General features: G+C 45.4%; 1 protein-coding gene and 1 pseudogene across 2 annotated transcripts in view; both read left to right on the plus strand.

The window, feature by feature from the left end:
* The window catches only part of LOC106568428 (SH2 domain-containing protein 3C), a 117026-nt gene that overhangs the window by 23078 nt on the left and 73781 nt on the right, over window positions 1–20167 (plus strand). For both annotated transcript variants that reach the window (XM_045692535.2, XM_082960534.1), the window contains one exon: window positions 4476–4515. In XM_045692535.2, coding sequence (XP_045548491.2) covers window positions 4476–4515 — 40 coding nt within the window. The remainder of the gene's footprint in view (window positions 1–4475; window positions 4516–20167) is intronic.
* Window positions 6219–19433, plus strand: LOC145859985 (uncharacterized; annotated as a pseudogene).

A 20167-nucleotide genomic window follows, 5' to 3' on the forward strand; every position in this document is an offset into this window, starting at 1 on the left:
TTTTCCCTTCCCAGACAGTCCTAGCTAAATTGTTGCTTGAGAAATTGCTCTTTGCTAAGGAGCAATTTGTTTAAAACATCAGAAAGGAATGTATGTTCTATATTGTCTTGGTAGGGGGTTGTACTATAGTCTGTTGCCTATGAGAAACATAGATGTTTAAACAAGGTAAACAATTAACGGGATTCTTTATGTGGAAGTATGTAAATGTGTAAACAGGAAGGGGAAGAGAGGCATGGGTATATACATGGTTACATACCTTAATCAGTGGGGGAAAAAGTACATAATTGTCATACTTGAGTAAAAATACCTTAACAGAAAATGACTCACGTAAGCATGAAAGCAACCCAGTAAAATACTACTTGAGTTAAAGTATTTCGTTTTAAATATACTTATGTATAAGAAGTTAAAGTAAAGTATAAATCTTTTCAAATTCCTTATATTAAGCAAAGCAGACAGCACCATTTTCTTTGAATTTACCAATAGTCATGGGCACATTCCAACAATTTACAAATGAAGCATGTATCACGTTTTAGGAAAGACCCAGACATTGTCAAAGTAACCAAAGTTTAATGCTAGTACAGGGGGCAGGCAAAACGACAGGTCAAAGGGCAGGCAGAGGTCAATAATCTAGCTCAGTCCAAAAGGTACAGAACATCAGGCAGTCTCAGAGCAGGCAGAGGTCAATAATCCAGATCAGAGTCCATAAGGTACAGAACGGCAGGCAGTCTCGGGGTCAGGGCAGGCAGAGGTCAATAATCCAGGGTGGTGTGACAAAGTACAGAATGGCAGGCAGGGTCAGGGCAGGCAGGCAGGCAGAGGTCAATAATCCAGTGTGGTGGAACAAAGTACAGGCCGGCTCAGGGCAGGCAGAATGGTCAAAACAGGAACTTTAGAAAAGCCAGGTGCAAGGGGAAAACCAATGGTAGGTTTGACAAACAAAACAAACTGGCAACAGACAGAAAACACTGCTTTAAATACACAGGGGATAATGAGGGGAGATGGGAGACACCTGGTGGGGGGTGGAGACGAGCACAACGACAGGTGAAACAGATCAGGGTGTGACAGCATGTCTGTTTAGTGAGATCAGAGAAAGTAGGAATGACCTGGGATGTTCTCTTGATAAGTGTGTGAATTGTACCATTTTCCTGTCCTGCTAAGCATTCAAAATGTAATGAGTACTTTTAGGTGTTATGGTAAATGTGTGGAGTAAAAAGTACATGATTTTCTTTAGAAATATAGTGAAGTAAAAATATAAGTTGTCCAAAATATAAATAGTAAAGTAAGGAAAGATACACAAATAAAACGAATTAAGTAGTACTATGAAGTATTTTTATTTGAGTATTTTACACAACTGATCTTAACCATGGTAAACGGGTGGCCTAATTTTATTGGCTGTGCGTGATCAACCAACTTATCTACCATAGCAGTAGGAGACTATTTGTTTTTATACATTTAGTTTTAGATAGAGAGTTAGAAGAGAGATAGAAGAGATAGCAGTGGGCCAGATGTGAACCCATCCTATTGCACTATGTGTTCACAGTAGGCAGTGGCTTAGACCACTAGACCACCCTAGGCTATAGTAGGAGACTTTATGAGATAGTAAGAGTGACTGATGACTGAACCATAGATGGAACCCCAGCTGGGACTGTGTCTTTCTTAGTGTCTGTCTGGTATGCAGTGGCGATTTTAGCATGTAAATCTTGGTGGGGCAAACTCAACAACAACAAAAAAGTACATGCATGCCAGCAAAGCCACTACACAACACTAAACAATACATGAATTGTACTATAACAGTGGCAAACAGTGCCCACAAACTGTTAGGGCCTACATAAAGCTGTCCCAAGAACAGAGCTTTCTTTTCAACCCCATTGAGTGAATCGTTACCACTGCTACACCTGCATACCAGCGGAGCCTTGTCAGGCAGCAAAACAGTTCATTCAGCCTCATTTACTGCCTTTCAAAAAACAGAGCTGGTTTGGCTGATTTGCTTAAACAAATGGGATTTCTACTGAGAATTGAGATGTACAACGAGTTGATAAGAGGCAATCCGTAATTTTGATTAAGACATTAATGAGCGAGCTAGGACGAACATAGTCAGTATCACTATTTGTTTAGCACTTGAAATGTACAGCGACAGAATTCATAATCCAGGCTGTATCACATCCGGCCGTGATGGTTAAATAAATAAAAATAATAATATAGGCTGTTCTTACAGTACTCTCCCTGTATACCAAGTCAGAACCGTAGGATAAATAAAGGAGGCATACAAGCACACAATGAAAGCTCTTACAATATTCTATGATTACATTTCTCTAAAACAGGCTATAGGCTACATGTGCCAGAACAGTAGGCTAAGTTTTGAGGGAGAAAGGGACCAAATTATTAGGGTGAGGCACATGGGCTACTAACAGCTTACTACACAACATACACTTAGTATTACTTTTTTAGCTATAGACCGTATACATATCTCCCAGGGGGCAGTAGGGATGACCAGGGATGTTCTCTTGAAAAATGTGTGAATTAGGCAATTTTCCTGTCCTGCTAAGCATTCAAAATGTAACTTGTACTTTTGGGTGTCAGGGAAAATGTATGAAGTAAAAAGTACATAATTGTATTTAGGAATGTAGTGAAGTAAAAGTAAAATTTGTCAAAAATATAAATAGTAAAGTAAAGTACAGATACACAAAAAACTACTACTTAAGTAGTACTTTCAAGTATTTTTACTTAAGTACTTTACACACTGTAACTGTACCAGACAGGGGGAGACAGGGCAGACGGTGAACAGATCGCCAGGTGGAATCCAAGCAGCAGTGCAGCAGGCAATGGGAGTAGGTGTCACACCCACTTGGGAGAAGCTTTTATTTCTGGAGGCAGATTCATTGTAGAAAATCCCAGCTAACGTAGCTAGCAAGTCTCTGTCCACCATTTTTTTCCATGAGGAAAAGGAAGTTGTTAGCTAGCTATATCTCTTCAGTTTCGGCGAATGGTCCTTTACGACGTCCAAACAAAGTTGTCCTGTGGCCGTTGTATTTAGGAGATTGCGAGGAGGATATCTTCTGATGTGATAAATATTCAAAAATATTGTTTCTTATTGAGGTAATTTACATTTGAAGTGTCCTGACTGCTTATCAGTTCAAAATAGAGATTAATCCAGTGGCTACTGTATTGTAATGACCTCTGTACAGATGGAGGGGGCTTCAAAGGCCTCTGCATTTGGGTGGGGGAGGCTGTGAAACTCTCCTACCATTGTTGGGCTCAAGGGCTTTGACACCTCTCACTTCAAACCTCAGTGCTAACTGAAGTTGCAGCAGGATCTGTTCTGTCCTAGCAAGCTTGGTAGCCTTTTAATTTAGCATTCAGTCCTTATAAAGTAAAATATATCATTGTACTTGATTTTTCTTCTTGGCTTTAAAAGTAGCTTCAGACTGAACATTACTCACTCAGATCCAGGTCGCATGGTGTTTTCAGGGTTCTTGTGCTTCTTTTGCTGATCGTTGGTTTGCCAGTGCATTTGCTGTGTAGACCTTGGAAATAACAATCTTTGGTAGCAGTAGCATGTCATTTTGTCCAAAATCAGGTTGTAGGTTTTGAGTTTTGATTTGGAGTGAAGGTTATGTTGTGGTGGGTAGTATCCTGTATATGTCCTTGCAGAAAAATCCAAGTTTATATAATTCTAAATCTATCTTTTTGCCTATGATGTGGAATGTAGTCAAGCTCCACCGTGGGGCCTATATAAAATTCCCAGTCAAGATCCATGCCTCCACCACAAGGCCTATCAGATTCCCAGCCCTGCCCTGCTCTGCTCTGTCATGGGACTCTTTGATCTTGTTTCACCGTGAACATGTACAATGTAGCTCTGCCATAGGGCCTTTGCAATGTAATGTAATATGACTGACTGGGCATACAACTCCGCTGTGGGAACCAGGACATTTAAAGTGTGTGTGTGTGTGTGGTGTGTGTGTGTGTGTGTGTGTGTGTGTGTGCGTCCGTGAGCGTTTGGCTGTGTGTATATATGTGTGAGCGTGTGTATGTGTGCATGCATGTGTGTGGACTGTGAGAAATAACAGGGTTTTAGAACTCTGTCCTCAGTGGGCATGTAATTACCCTCTCTGATTGGCAGGGTTATATGATCTAGCTGCACTGTGGGGGCTACAGCTGCGTCGTGGGGCCTATAACGTATGTCTCCTCCCAGCTCCACCGTGGGGCCTTGTCATTTGGTCTCTCTCTATGCAAAGTGTGAATTATGTGGTAATGTTATGGAGCCCTTGAGAATTGAGGGCTCATACTCCTCCTACACGATGAAGCCTGATATGTGATCTCTTATCCCCTGATGTAAAGCATGTTAAACACCCTGTAGCACTTCCATGGGGAATATGCTTATTGTATATAGCACAGTATAGGGTTATCAGTCTACATTCTGCACACATTGGACTAATAATATATTGATACAACTCTCTCTGTCCTCTTCAAAACAGCCACATGGACCCAGCAGACAGCCAGGGTGAATATGTCAAGGTAAGACATGTTTTTTTCTTCTCCCTCCTGTCTGTCTATCTGTCTATGCTGGTTCTGCTAGTGTCAGTGGCCCTACTCAGAAGGCCCAGAAAACCCGTCTAAGCAGTGGTCACCAGTTAGTAAGGGCGGAAAGAAAAGAAAACACAAAGTGGATATATCTTCTTTAGGAAAACAGCCCTGATGTTGGAAACAAACATCCATAATGTTGTCATCCAAAGTCACATGCATTTATTTTCCCAGCTACAGTATATATATATATATATAATATATAATATATATAATATAGCACACAATATTTTACATACAGTAGGTTTTTAGAGGACCAAAGAGTTTGGTTTGCTTCGTGTTTTCGTTTCTGCCATGGAAAACATATTGCGATACAGGTACCGTCCTAGCCCTACCATTTAGTATCAGTGTGAGTTGAATGTGTTGATATTTCTAGTGTGCTTATAGTTGATCTGTTGATCTGCTTTGGCTTTGTAATGAGCTTTAAGGGGAGCTGTATTTAAGCTCTTGACTCCAGGGACTGTGTTTGTAATTTTAGACTCAGTGCTTTCACCGCTCTGCTCGCCTCTCTGCTAAGGCTCAATGGGTTGGATGGTGTTTGTGGAATACACACTTCAAACTCTCCAAATACTCTCTTGTTTTGTGTTGAATGTAGATTTAAATAAGTCTCTACGTTTAAGTTGTTAATGTGGCTTCTCTAATCATAATAATTGACTGTGCAGAATTCATTTTAGAACTGGATCACTTATACTGGAGGGTCTTTTCTTTAAAAAAACACTTTAGTTATATTGGACCATCATTGTAATGTGGTCTTTGAAATGTAATTCTTGGTGATTATACCCCTATGCTTCTGCAATTAGGCCCATTTCAGCAGTCTCTCTCAGCGTTTAGCCTAATTAATTCTGCCATTAAGGAAATTGAATCCAAAGTTAACAGCGCTGCTTCAGCACTTCTGGGTTCCAGGCCAATGTGTTGGATGTGGTTCGTGACCAAGCTAGTAGGTAGGTGAGGTTCTGGATCAGGCCAGTAGGTAGGTGTGGTTCGTGACCAAGCTAGTAGGTAGGTGAGGTTCTGGATCAGGCCAGTAGGTAGGTGTTGTTCGTGACCAAGCTAGTAGGTAGGTGAGGTTCTGGATCAGGCCAGTAGGTAGGTGTGGTTCTGTATCAGGCCAGTAGGTGTGGTTCGTGACCAAGTTAGTAGGTAGGTGAGGTTCTGGATCAGGCCAGTAGGTAGGTGTGGTTCGTGACCAAGCTAGTAGGTAGGTGAGGTTCTGGATCAGGCCAGTAGGTAGGTGTGGTTCTGGATCAGGCCAGTAGGTAGGTGTGGTTCTGGATCAGGCCAGTAGGTAGCTGTGGTTCTGGACCAGGCCAGTAGGTAGGTGAGGTTCAGGATCAGGCCAGTAGGTAGGTGTGGTTCTGGATCAGGCCAGTAGGTAGGTGTGGTTCGTGACCAAGCTAGTAGGTAGGTGTGGTTCTGGATCAGGCCAGTAGGTAGGTGTGGTTCTGGATCAGGCCAGTAGGTAGGTGGGGTTCTGGATCAGGCCAGTAGGTAGGTGTGGTTCTGGATCAGGCCAGTAGGTAGGTGGGGTTCTGGATCAGGCCAGTAGGTAGGTGTGGTTCTGGATCAGGCCAGTAGGTAGGTGTGGTTCAGGATCAGGCCAGTAGGTAGGTGTGGTTCTGTACCAGGCCAGTAGGTGGATGTGGTTCAGGATCAGGCCAGTAGGTAGGTGTGGTTCTGGACCAGGCCAGTAGGTAGGTGTGATTCTGGACCAGGCCAGTAGGTAGGTGTGGTTCTGGATCAGGCCAGTAGGTAGGTGTGGTTCTGTACCAGGCCAGTAGGTGGATGTGGTTCAGGATCAGGCCAGTAGGTAGGTGTGGTTCTGGACCAGGCCAGTAGGTGGATGTGGTTCAGGATCAGGCCAGTAGGTAGGTGTGGTTCTGGATCAGGCCAGTAAGTAGGTGAGGTTCTGGATCAGGCCAGTAGGTAGGTGTGGTTCTGGATCAGGCCAGTAGGTAGGTGGGGTTCTGGATCAGGCCAGTAGGTAGGTGTGTTTCTGGATCAGGCCTGTAGGTAGCTGTGGTTCTGGACCAGGCCAGTAGGTAGGTGTGGTTCTGGATCAGGCCAGTAGGTAGGTGTGGTTCTGGATCAGGCCAGTAGGTAGGTGAGGTTCGTGACCAGGCCAGTAGGTAGGTGGGGTTCTGGATCAGGCCAGTAGGTAGGTGGGGTTCTGGATCAGGCTAGTAGGTAGGTGTGTTTCTGGATCAGGCCTGTAGGTAGCTGTGGTTCTGGACCAGGCCAGTAGGTAGGTGTGGTTCTGGATCAGGCCAGTAGATAGGTGTGGTTCTGGATCAGGCCAGTAGGTAGGTGTGGTTCTGGACCAGGCCAGTAGGTGTGATTCAGGATCAGGCCAGTAGGTGGGGGTGTACACCTGGTTTCTGGGGTTCTAACCACAGTAGAGGTTAGAGGGAGAATGTGACCCTGATGTTGTGACACACACACACACACACACACACACACACACACACACACACACACACACACACACACACACACACACACACACACACACACACACACACACACACACACACACACACACACACACACACACACAAACAAATTGGAGTCACCTCATATGTTTTGGAATATTTGTATTCTGTAGAGGCTTCCTTCTTTTCACCCTGTCATTTAGGTTAGTATTGTGGAGTAACTCTATTGTTGTTGATCCATCCTCAGTTTTCTGCTATCACAGCCATTAAACTCTGTAACCGTTTTAAAAGCACCTTTGGCCTCACGGTGAAATCCCTAAGTGTTTTTTTCCCTCTCCGGCAACTGAGTTAGGAAGGACGCCTGTATCTTTGTAATGACTGGGTGATACATTGATACACGATCCAAAGTGTAATTAATAACCTCATCATTTATTTATTCATTTTTATTTTATCCTTATTTTACCAGGTATGTTGATTGAGAACACATTCTCATTTTCAGCAACAACCTGGGGCATAGTTACAGGGAGGGGGATGAATGAGCCAATTGGAAGCTGGGGATAATTAGGTGACCAGGATGGTATGAGGGCCAGATTGGGAATTTAGCCAAGACACCAGAGTTAACACCCCTACTCTTATGTACCATGGGATCTTAGTGACCACAGAGAGTCAGGACACCAGGGTTAACACCCCTACTCTTATGTACCATGGGATCTTAGTGACCATGCTCAAAGGTATATTCAATGTCTGCTTTTTTTTATTTTACACATCTACCAATAGGTGCCCTTCTTTGCGAGTCATTGGAAAACCTCCCTGGTCTTTGTGATTGAGTCTGCGTTTGAAATGTACTGCTCGACTAAGGGACCTTACAGATAATTGTATGTGTGGGGCACAGAGATGAGGTAGTCATTGAAAAATCATATATATACAGTGCATTTGGAAAGTATTCAGACCCTTCCCTTTTACCACATTTTGTTACATTATAGTCTTATTCTAAAATTGATTGTATTTTAAATCCTCAGCAATCTACACACAATACCCCATAATGACAAAGCCAAAACAGATTTTTAGACATTTTTGCTAATTTATTAACAATAAAAAACAGAAATATCTTATTGACATAAGTATTCAGACCGTTTGCTATGTAACTCGAAATTGAGCTCAGGTGCATCCTGTTTCCATTAATCATCCTTGAGATGTTTCTAGAACTTGATTGGAGTCCACCTGTAGTAAATTCAATTGATTGCACATGATTTGGAAAGGCACACACCTATATAAGGTCTACACAGAGGAATTCTTGAGCTCTGTCAGAGTGACCATCTGGTTCTTGGTCCCCTCCCTTACCAAGGCCCTTCTCCCCCGATTGCTTAGTTCGGCCGGGCGGCCAGCTGTAGGAAGAGTCTTGGAGGTTCCAAACTTCTTCCATTTAAGAATGATGGAAGCCACTGTGTTCTTGGGGACCTTCTAATGCTGCAGAAATGTTTTGGTACCCTTCCCCAGATCTTTGCCTCAACACAATCCTGTATCAGAGCTCTACGGACAATTCCTTTGACCTCATGGCTTGGTTTTTGCTCTGACATGCACTGTCAACTGTTGGGCCTTATATAGACAGGTGTTTGTGTGCCTTTCCAAATCATGTCCAATCAATTGAATTTACCACAGGTGGACTCCAATCAAGTTGACCAAACATCTCAAGGATGATCAATGGAAACAGGATGCACCTGAGCTCAATTTCGAGTCTCATAGCAAAGGGTCTGAATAGTTATGTAGATAAGGTATTTCTATTTTTTTTAATTATAAATGTACAAACAAACTGTTTTCGCTTCGTCATCATGGGGTATTGTGTGTCGATTGCTGAGGATTTTTATTTAATCCATTTTAGAATAATGCTGAAACGTAACAACATGTGGAAAAAGTCAAGTGGTCTGAATACATTCCGAAGGCACTGTATATACTGTACAGTACCAGCCAAAAGTTTGGAAGCACCTACTCATTCAAGTGATTCTCTTTATTTTTACTACTTTCTACATTGTAGAATAATAGTGAAGACATCAAAACTATGAAATAACACATATGGAAACATGTAGTAACCAAAAATGTGGTAAACAATTCTAAATATATTTTATATTTGAGATTCTTCAAATAGCCACCCTTTGCCTTGATGACAGCTTTGCACACTCTTGGCATTCTCTCAACCAGCTTCACCTGGAATGCTTTTCCAGCAGTCTTGAAGGAGATCCCATGTATGCTGAGCACTTATTGGCTGCTTTTCCTTCTCTCTGCGGTCCGACTCATCCCAAACCATCTCAATTTGGTTGAGGTCAGGGGATTGTGGATGGCAGGTCATCTGATGCAGCACTCCATCACTCTCCTTCTTGGTCAAATAGCCCTTACACAGCTTGGAGGTGTGTTGGGTCATTGTCCTGTTAAAAAAAAATGATAGTCCCACTAAGCCCAAACCAGATGGGATGGCGTATCGTCTTTTTAAGAAGGCACACCTGTTAATTTAAATGCATTCCAGGTGACTACCTCATGAAGTTGGTTTAGAGAATGCCACGAGTGTGCAAAGTTGTCATCAAGGCAAAGTGGCTTTTTGAAGAATCTCAAATATAAAATATATTTTGATTTGTTTAACATTTTTTGTTTACTACATGATTCCAGATGTGTTATTTCATAGTTTTGATGTCTTCACTATTATTCTACAACGTGGAAAATAGTAAAAAGAAAAAACGCTTGAACGAGTAGGTGTTCTAAAACTTTTGACCGGTAGTGTATATGAATATGGTCTGTATGTACTGCATGTCTGTGTTTTATCATGAAATCACAGAAAGAGGCTGCCTCTGAAACCATCTCTACAGTTGGATGGTATGGGCCTAGTGGGTCTGGAGGGAGAGGTGGGGCATTTTTATATGCAGTTAATTAACATATACAGTGGGGGGAAAAAGTATTTAGTCAGCCACCAATTGTGCAAGTTCTCCCACTTAAAAAGATGAGAGAGGCCTGTAACTTTCATCATAGGTACACGTCAACAATGACAGACAAAATTAGAAAAACATTCCAGAAAATCACATTGTAGGATTTTTTATTAATTTATTTGCAAATTATGGTGGAAAATAAGTATTTGGTCAATAACAAAAGTTTATCTCAATACTTTGTTATATACCCTTTGTTGGCAATGACACAGGTCAAACGTTTTCTGTAAGTCTTCACAAGGTTTTCACACACTGTTGCTGGTATTTTGGCCCATTCCTCCATGCAGATCTCCTCTAGAGCAGTGATGTTTTGGGGCTGTCGCTGGGCAACACGGACTTTCAACTCCCTCCAAAGATTTTCTATGGGGTTGAGATCTGGAGACTGGCTAGGCCACTCCAGGACCTTGAAATGCTTCTTGCGAAGCCACTCCTTCGTTGCCCGGGCGGTGTGTTTGGGATCATTGTCATGCTGAAAGACCCAGCCACGTTTCATCTTCAATGCCCTTGCTGATGGAAGGAGGTTTTCACTCACAATCTCACGATACATGGCCCCATTCATTCTTTCCTTTACACGGATCAGTCGTCCTGGTCCCTTTGCAGAAAAACAGCCCCAAAGCATGATGTTTCCACCCCCATGCTTCACAGTAGGTATGGTGTTCTTTGGATGCAACTCAGCATTCTTTGTCCTCCAAACACGACGAGTTGAGTTTTTACCAAAAAGTTATATTTTGGTTTCATCTGACCATATGACATTCTCCCAATCCTCTTCTGGATCATCCAAATGCTCTCTAGCAAACTTCAGACGGGCCTGGACATGTACTGGCTTAAGCAGGGGGACACGTCTGGCACTGCAGGATTTGAGTCCCTGGCGGCGTAGTGTGTTACTGATGGTAGGCTTTGTTACTTTGGTCCCAGCTCTCTGCAGGTCATTCACTAGGTCCCCCCATGTGGTTCTGGGATTTTTGCTCACTGTTCTTGTGATCATTTTGACCCCACGGGGTGTGATCTTGCGTGGAGCCCCAGATCGAGGGAGATTATCAGTGGTCTTGTATGTCTTCCATTTCCTAATAATTGCTCCCACAGTTGATTTCTTCAAACCAAGCTGCTTACCTATTGCAGATTCAGTCTTCCCAGCCTGGTGCAGGTCTACAATTTTGTTTCTGGTGTCCTTTGACAGCTCTTTGGTCTTGGCCATAGTGGAGTTTGGAGTGTGACTGTTTGAGGTTGTGGACAGGTGTCTTTTATACTGATAACAAGTTCAAACAGGTGCCATTAATACAGGTAACGAGTGGAGGACAGAGGAGCCTCTTAAAGAAGAAGTTACAGGTCTGTGAGAGCCAGAAATCTTGCTTGTTTGTAGGTGACCAAATACTTATTTTCCACCATAATTTGCAAATAAATTCATTAAAAATCCTACAATGTGATTTTCTGGATTTTCTTTTCTCATTTTGTCTGTCATTGTTGACGTGTACCTATGATGACAATTACAGGCCTCTCTCATCTTTTTAAGTGGGAGAACTTGCACAATTGGTGGCTGACTAAATACTTTTTCCCCCCACTGTATATGGCACACCGCACACTGGTGGTTTGCACAGACACACCCCATCAGTGTGTCTGTGTGCGCGGGTGTGTGTGCGCACATTTTTGTGTGTCCCATCTAGCACATTTGGATCCTAGGAAGTTGTGAGAAAGTACGTTTTTGGTTACCCATTGGTTCTGGGAACGAAGCCATACGACTGGTAAAACTGAAAGGTTTTTAAACGGAAGTGAATGTTTCGCTTGCTCTGGGAACATACATTTATAGGTAGCAGGGAGGTTCTGAGAATGTTTTACTATGGTTCTGAGAATGTTTTACTATGGTTCCAGGGAGGTTCTGAGAATGTTTTACTATGGTTCCAGGGAGGTTCTGAGAATGTTTTACTACTATGGTTGCAGGGAGGTTCTGAGAATGTTTTACTATGGTTGCAGGGAGGTTCTGAAAATGTTTTACTATGGTTGCAGGGAGGTTCTGAGAATGTTTTACTATGGTTGCAGGGAGGTTCTGAGAATGTTTTACTACTATGGTTGCTGAAAGTTTTTCTGGAAGGATTTATTAACGTTCTGAGAACAAAAATGGTAGGTTATTTGAAGGTAATTAAATAACATTCTGAGAACATCTTTCAATAAGACTGCTAAGTGTTTTGAACTAATTTTCTTAGGCATTAATCATGCAGATACATTTCTTTATTATTAGGGCACGGTGTCAGTGAGATTCAAACTTATTATGTTTAATTCACTGTCCATGGAATTATTGCACCACCACCAGGATGGAGTTAGCATGCCATGTTTTTTACTCATATAAAGCTGTTCATTTTAGTCTATTCAAAAGAAGCCATTTCAAAGGAAACAAGCACTCATTAAGATCAGCCAACACGGCCAACACACCTGAAGACACTTAACAAGATGGAGGATAGAGAGAGTTTTGTTGATGCTGAGAACGGAATATATATGTTTTTAAATAACATTCTTAGAACGTTCTCTGAATGTTACTAAAGTTTTCTTGTGGTTTTTATGGATTTTTTTCTTAATGTTCTCTGAACAATTTGAGAACATGACTTTAAATAGAACCATGAGGAAACCTGTTGGAAATGTTACACTGAAGTACTGAAATTCTCACAGAAGAACGTTGTTTGTTAACGTTCTCTGAACTATTTGAGAACATTCCCAATATAAACCAGTTGGAGAACGTTCCTAGAACATTACCAAAATGACACGATGATGTGACAGCGTACAGTGAGGCGGTCAGAGACCTGGCAGTGTGGTGCCAGGACAACAACCTCTACCTCAAAGTCAGCAAGACAAAGGAGCTGAACGTGGACTACAGGAAAGGAGAGCTGAGCACGCCCCCATTCACATCGACAGGGCTGTAGTGGAGCGGGTCGAGAGCTTCAAGTTCCTTGGTGTCCACATCACTAAGGACCTATCATGAATCAAACACACCAACAGGGTTGTGAAGAGGGCACGACAACGCCTCTTCCCCTCAGGAGGATGAAAAGATTTGGCATGGGCCCTCAGATACTCAAAAAGATATTCAGCTGCACCATTGAGAGCATCTTGACTGGCTGAATCACCACTTGGTTGGGCAACTGCCCGGCATTCGACTGCAAGGTGCTACAGAGGGTAGTACCTACGGCCAGGTACATCACTGAGGTCAAGCTCCCTGCCATCCAGGACCTCTATACCGGGTGGTGTCAGAGGAAGGCCCTAACAATTGTCAAAGACTCCAGCCACCCAAGTAACAGTCTGTTCTCTCCGTCTGTTCTCTCAGTCTGTTCTCTCAGTCTGTTCTCTCCAGCAAGTGGTACCGGACGGGTAGTACGGGGTAGAGGGTAGAGGGGTAGTGAGGGGTTAGGAGGGTAGTGGGTAATGAGGGGGTAGGGGGTTAGAGGGGTAGTGAGGGGTTAGGAGGGTAGTGCGGGGTAGGGGGTGGGGGGAGTGAGGGGTTAGGAGGGTAGTGCGGGGTTGGGGGTAGAGGGGTAGTGAGGGGTTAGGAGGGTAGTGCGGGGTAGGGGGTGGGGGGAGTGAGGGGTTAGGAGGGTAGTGCGGGGTTGGGGGTAGAGGGGAGTAAGGGGTTAGGAGGGTAGTGTGGGGTTGGGGGTAGAGGGGTAGTGAGGCGGTAGATGGGTTGTTGGGGAGTAGTGAGGGGGTAGGGGGGAAGTTAGGGGGTAGAGGGGTAGGGGGGTAGTGCGGGTGTAGAGGGGTAGTTAGGGGTGGGGGAGTAGTGAGGGGGTAGGGGGTAGTGAGGGGGTAAGGGGTAGTGAGGGGGTAGTTAGGGGTAAAGGGGGTAGTTAGGGGGTAGAGGGGGTAGTTAGGGGTAGAGGGGTAGTGAGGGGGTAGAGGGGGTAGTTAGGGGGTTGAGGGGTAGTGAGGGGTAGAGGGGGTAGTTAGGAGGTAGAGGGGTAGTAAGGAGGTAGAGGGGTAGTGAGGGGGTAGTTAGGGGGTAAAGGGGGTAGTTAGGGGGTAGAGGGGGTAGTTAGGGGTAGTTAGGAGGTGGAGGGGTAGTGAGGGGGTAGAGGGGGTAGTTAGGGGGTTGAGGGGTAGTGAGGGGTAAGGGGGTAGTTAGGAGGTAGAGGGGTAGTAAGGAGGTAGAGGGGTAGTGAGGGGGTAGTTAGGGGGTAAAGGGGGTAGTTAGGGGGTAGAGGGGGTAGTTAGGGGTAGTTAGGAGGTGGAGGGGTAGTGAGGGGGTAGAGGGGGTAGTTAGGAGGTAGAGGGGTAGTAAGGAGGTAGAGGGGTAGTGAGGGGGTAGTTAGGGGTAAAGGGGGTAGTTAGGGGGTAGTTAGGGGTAGAGGGGGTAGTTAGGAGGTAGAGGGGGTAGTTAGGAGGTAGAGGGGTAGTAAGGGGGTAGAGGGGTAGTAAGGAGGTAGAGGGGTAGTGAGGGGTGCAGAGGGAGAAGAATAGTGAACTTGCAGAACTGCTGGTCATAAGGCCGCCGGCACACTCTGTCTCTCTGTCTCTCTGTCTCTCTCTCTTTGTCTCTCTGTCTCTCTCTCTCTCTCTCTGTCTCTCTGTCTGTCTCTCTCTCTCTCTCTCTTAGGCAAGGAGCATATTCCTGCTTGACAGATTGAATTAGCCCTGCGTCTCCATTTTATTGTATTTTTATTTCACCTTTATTTAACCAGGTAGGCCAGTTGAGAACAAGTTCTCATTTACAACTGCAACCTGGCCAAGATAAAGCATAGCAGTTTGACAAAAACAACAACACAGAGTTATTGATCTGAGGGAGTTTAAATTGACTGGGCTGAACTTGCTAACATTTTTACATTTACATTTTAGTCATTTAGCAGACGCTCTGATAGTATTGGGTTTCCTCCACTTACCACACTGCTACTGTACACTACACAGTACTGAGCCAGGAAGAACAGACTGAGCCCAGTGAATAACAGACTGGGCCCAGTGAATAGTGAATAACAGACTGGGCCCAGTGAATAACAGACTGAGCCCAGTGAATAACAGACTGAGCCCAGTGAAGAACAGACTGAGCCCAGTGACTAACAGACGGAGCCCAGTGACTAACAGACGGAGCCCAGTGAATAACAGACTGAGCCTAGTGAATAACAGACTGAGCCTAGTGAATAACATACTGAGCCCAGTGAATAACAGACGGAGCCCAGTGAATAACAGACGGAGCCAGGAAGAACAGACTGAGCCCAGTGAATAACAGACTGAGCCTAGTGAATAACAGACTGAGCCTAGTGAATAACAGACGGAGCCAGGAAGAACATACTGAGCCCAGTGAATAACCGACTGAGCCCAGTGAATAACCGACTGAGCCCAGTGAATAACAGACGGAGCCCAGTGAATAACAGACGGAGCCAGGAAGAACAGACTGAGCCCAGTGAATAACAGACTGCGCCCAGTGAATAACAGACTGAGCCTAGTGAATAACAGACGGAGCCAGGAAGAACATACTGAGCCCAGTGAATAACATACTGAGCCCAGTGAATAACAGACTGAGCCCAGTGAATAACCGAGTGAGCCCAGTGAATAACCGACTGAGCCCAGTGAATAACAGACGGAGCCCAGTGAATAACAGACGGAGCCCAGTGAATAACAGACTGAGCCCAGTGAATAACAGACGGAGCCCAGTGAATAACATACTGAGCCCAGTGAATAACAGACTGAGTCTAGTGAATAACAGACTGAGCCCAGTGAATAACAGACTGAGCCCAGTGAATAACAGACTGAGCCAGGAAGAACAGACTGAGCCCAGTGAATAACAGACTGAGCCCAGTGAATAACAGACGGAGCCAGGAATAACATACTGAGCCCAGTGAATAACAGACTGAGCCCAGTGAAGAACAGACTGAGCCCAGTGAATAACAGACTGCGCCCAGTGAATAACAGACTGAGCCTAGTGAATAACAGACGGAGCCAGGAAGAACATACTGAGCCCAGTGAATAACAGACTGAGCCCAGTGAATAACAGACTGAGCCTAGTGAATAACAGACGGAGCCAGGAAGAACATACTGAGCCCAGTGAATAACAGACTGAGCCCAGTGAAGAACAGACGGAGCCCAGTGAATAACAGACTGAGCCCAGTGAATAACAGACGGAGCCAGGAAGAACAGACTGAGCCCAGTGAATAACAGACTGAGCCCAGTGAATAACAGACTGAGCCCAGTGAATAACAGACTGAGCCCAGTGAATAACAGACTGAGCCTAGTGAATAACAGACGGAGCCAGGAAGAACATACTGAGCCCAGTGAATAACAGACTGAGCCCAGTGAATAACAGACTGAGCCCAGTGAATAACAGACTGAGCCCAGTGAATAACAGACAGAGCCAGGAAGAATAGACTGAGCCCAGTGAATAACAGACTGAGCCTAGTGAATAACAGACGGAGCCAGGAAGAACATACTGAGCCCAGTGAATAACAGACTGAGCCCAGTGAAGAACAGACTGAGCCCAGTGAATAACAGACTGAGCCCAGTGAATAACAGACTGAGCCCAGTGAATAACAGACTGGGCCCAGTGAATAACAGACTGAGCCCAGTGAAGAACAGACTGAGCCCAGTGAATAACAGACGGAGCCAGGAAGAACAGACTGAGCCCAGTGAATAACAGACTGAGCCCAGTGAATAACAGACTGAGCCCAGTGAAGAACAGACTGAGCCCAGTGAATAACAGACTGAGCCTAGTGAAGAACAGACTGAGCCCAGTGAATAACAGACTGAGCCCAGTGAATAACAGACTGAGCCCAGTGAAGAACAGACTGAGCCCAGTGAAGAACAGACTGAGCCCAGTGAATAACAGACTGAGCCCAGTGAATAACAGACTGGGCCCAGTGAATAACAGACTGAGCCTAGTGAATAACAGACGGAGCCCAGTGACTAACAGACGGAGCCCAGTGAATAACAGACGGAGCCTAGTGAAGAACAGACTGAGCCCAGTGAAGAACAGACTGAGCTCAGTGAATAACAGACTGGGCCCAGTGAATAACAGACTGAGCCCAGTGAATAACAGACTGAGCCCAGTGAATAACAGACGGAGCCCAGTGAAGAACAGACTGAGCCCAGTGAATAACAGACTGGGCCCAGTGAATAACAGACTGAGCCCAGTGAATAACAGACTGAGCCTAGTGAATAACAGACGGAGCCAGGAAGAACATACTGAGCCCAGTGAATAACAGACTGAGCCCAGTGAAGAACAGACGGAGCCCAGTGAATAGCAGACGGAGCCCAGTGAATAACAGACGGAGACCAGTGAATAACAGACGGAGCCCAGTGAATAACAGACTGAGCCCAGTGAATAACAGACTGAGCCTAGTGAATAACAGACGGAGCCAGGAAGAACATACTGAGCCCAGTGAATAACAGACTGAGCCCAGTGAATAACAGACTGAGCCCAGTGAATAACAGACTGAGCCCAGTGAATAACAGACTGAGCCTAGTGAATAACAGACGGAGCCAGGAAGAACAGACTGAGCCCAGTGAATAACAGACTGAGCCCAGTGAATAACAGACTGAGCCCAGTGAATAACAGACTGAGCCCAGTGAATAACAGACAGAGCCAGGAAGAATAGACTGAGCCCAGTGAATAACAGACTGAGCCTAGTGAATAACAGACGGAGCCAGGAAGAACATACTGAGCCCAGTGAATAACAGACTGAGCCCAGTGAAGAACAGACTGAGCCCAGTGAATAACAGACTGAGCCCAGTGAATAACAGACTGAGCCCAGTGAATAACAGACTGGGCCCAGTGAATAACAGACGGAGCCAGGAAGAACAGACTGAGCCCAGTGAATAACAGACTGAGCCCAGTGAATAACAGACTGAGCCCAGTGAAGAACAGACTGAGCCCAGTGAATAACAGACTGAGCCTAGTGAAGAACAGACTGAGCCCAGTGAATAACAGACTGAGCCCAGTGAATAACAGACTGAGCCCAGTGAATAACAGACTGAGCCCAGTGAAGAACAGACTGAGCCCAGTGAATAACAGACTGAGCCTAGTGAAGAACAGACTGAGCCCAGTGAAGAACAGACTGAGCCCAGTGAATAACAGACTGAGCCCAGTGAATAACAGACTGAGCCCAGTGAATAACAGACTGGGCCCAGTGAATAACAGACTGGGCCCAGTGAATAACAGACGGAGCCCAGTGACTAACAGACGGAGCCCAGTGAATAACAGACGGAGCCTAGTGAAGAACAGACTGAGCCCAGTGAAGAACAGACTGAGCTCAGTGAATAACAGACTGGGCCTAGTGAATAACAGACTGAGCCCAGTGAATAACAGACTGAGCCCAGTGAATAACAGACAGAGCCCAGTGAAGAACAGACTGAGCCCAGTGAATAACAGACTGGGCCCAGTGAATAACAGACTGAGCCCAGTGAATAACAGACTGAGCCCAGTGAATAACAGACAGAGCCCAGTAAATAACAGACTGGGCCCAGTGAATAACAGACTGAGCCCAGTGAATAACAGACTGAGCCCAGTGAATAACAGACGGAGCCCAGTGAAGAACAGACTGAGCCCAGTGAATAACAGACTGGGCCCAGTGAATAACAGACTGAGCCCAGTGAATAACAGACTGAGCCTAGTGAATAACAGACGGAGCCAGGAAGAACATACTGAGCCCAGTGAATAACAGACTGAGCCCAGTGAAGAACAGACGGAGCCCAGTGAATAGCAGACGGAGCCCAGTGAATAACAGACGGAGACCAGTGAATAACAGACGGAGCCCAGTGAATAACAGACTGAGCCCAGTGAATAACAGACTGAGCCTAGTGAATAACAGACGGAGCCAGGAAGAACATACTGAGCCCAGTGAATAACAGACTGAGCCCAGTGAATAACAGACTGAGCCCAGTGAATAACAGACTGAGCCCAGTGAATAACAGACTGAGCCTAGTGAATAACAGACGGAGCCAGGAAGAACAGACTGAGCCCAGTGAATAACAGACTGAGCCCAGTGAATAACAGACTGAGCCCAGTGAATAACAGACTGAGCCCAGTGAATAACAGACAGAGCCAGGAAGAATAGACTGAGCCCAGTGAATAACAGACTGAGCCTAGTGAATAACAGACGGAGCCAGGAAGAACATACTGAGCCCAGTGAATAACAGACTGAGCCCAGTGAAGAACAGACTGAGCCCAGTGAATAACAGACTGAGCCCAGTGAATAACAGACTGAGCCCAGTGAATAACAGACTGGGCCCAGTGAATAACAGACGGAGCCAGGAAGAACAGACTGAGCCCAGTGAATAACAGACTGAGCCCAGTGAATAACAGACTGAGCCCAGTGAAGAACAGACTGAGCCCAGTGAATAACAGACTGAGCCCAGTGAATAACAGACTGAGCCCAGTGAATAACAGACTGAGCCCAGTGAAGAACAGACTGAGCCCAGTGAATAACAGACTGAGCCTAGTGAAGAACAGACTGAGCCCAGTGAAGAACAGACTGAGCCCAGTGAATAACAGACTGAGCCCAGTGAATAACAGACTGAGCCCAGTGAATAACAGACTGGGCCCAGTGAATAACAGACTGAGCCTAGTGAATAACAGACGGAGCCCAGTGACTAACAGACGGAGCCCAGTGAATAACAGACGGAGCCTAGTGAAGAACAGACTGAGCCCAGTGAAGAACAGACTGAGCTCAGTGAATAACAGACTGGGCCCAGTGAATAACAGACTGAGCCCAGTGAATAACAGACTGAGCCCAGTGAATAACAGACAGAGCCCAGTGAAGAACAGACTGAGCCCAGTGAATAACAGACTGGGCCCAGTGAATAACAGACTGAGCCCAGTGAATAACAGACTGAGCCCAGTGAATAACAGACAGAGCCCAGTAAATAACAGACTGGGCCCAGTGAATAACAGACTGAGCCCAGTGAATAACAGACTGAGCCCAGTGAATGCAGGTCTAGCAGCAGCTACTGTATGCATTCTAGCAGCAGCTACTGTATGCCTCTCTACCAGACGAACACAATGCATTTTATGCACGCTTTGACAACAACAACATCAAGCCGGGCGTGAGCGCCGTCACCGACCCAGAGGACTGGGTGATCTCGCTCTCCTAGGCCAACGTGAGAAGGGTCTTTAATCAGGTCATCACCCGCAAGGCCGCAGGCCCCGACGGTATTCCAGGGTGCGTTCTCAGAGCATGCGTAGAACAGCTGGAAGGCATATTCACGGTGATTTTCAACCTCTCC

The sequence above is a fragment of the Salmo salar genome, chromosome 13 (assembly GCF_965601325.2).
Source record: "Salmo salar chromosome 13, fSalSal1, whole genome shotgun sequence".
Taxonomy (NCBI): domain Eukaryota; kingdom Metazoa; phylum Chordata; class Actinopteri; order Salmoniformes; family Salmonidae; genus Salmo; species Salmo salar.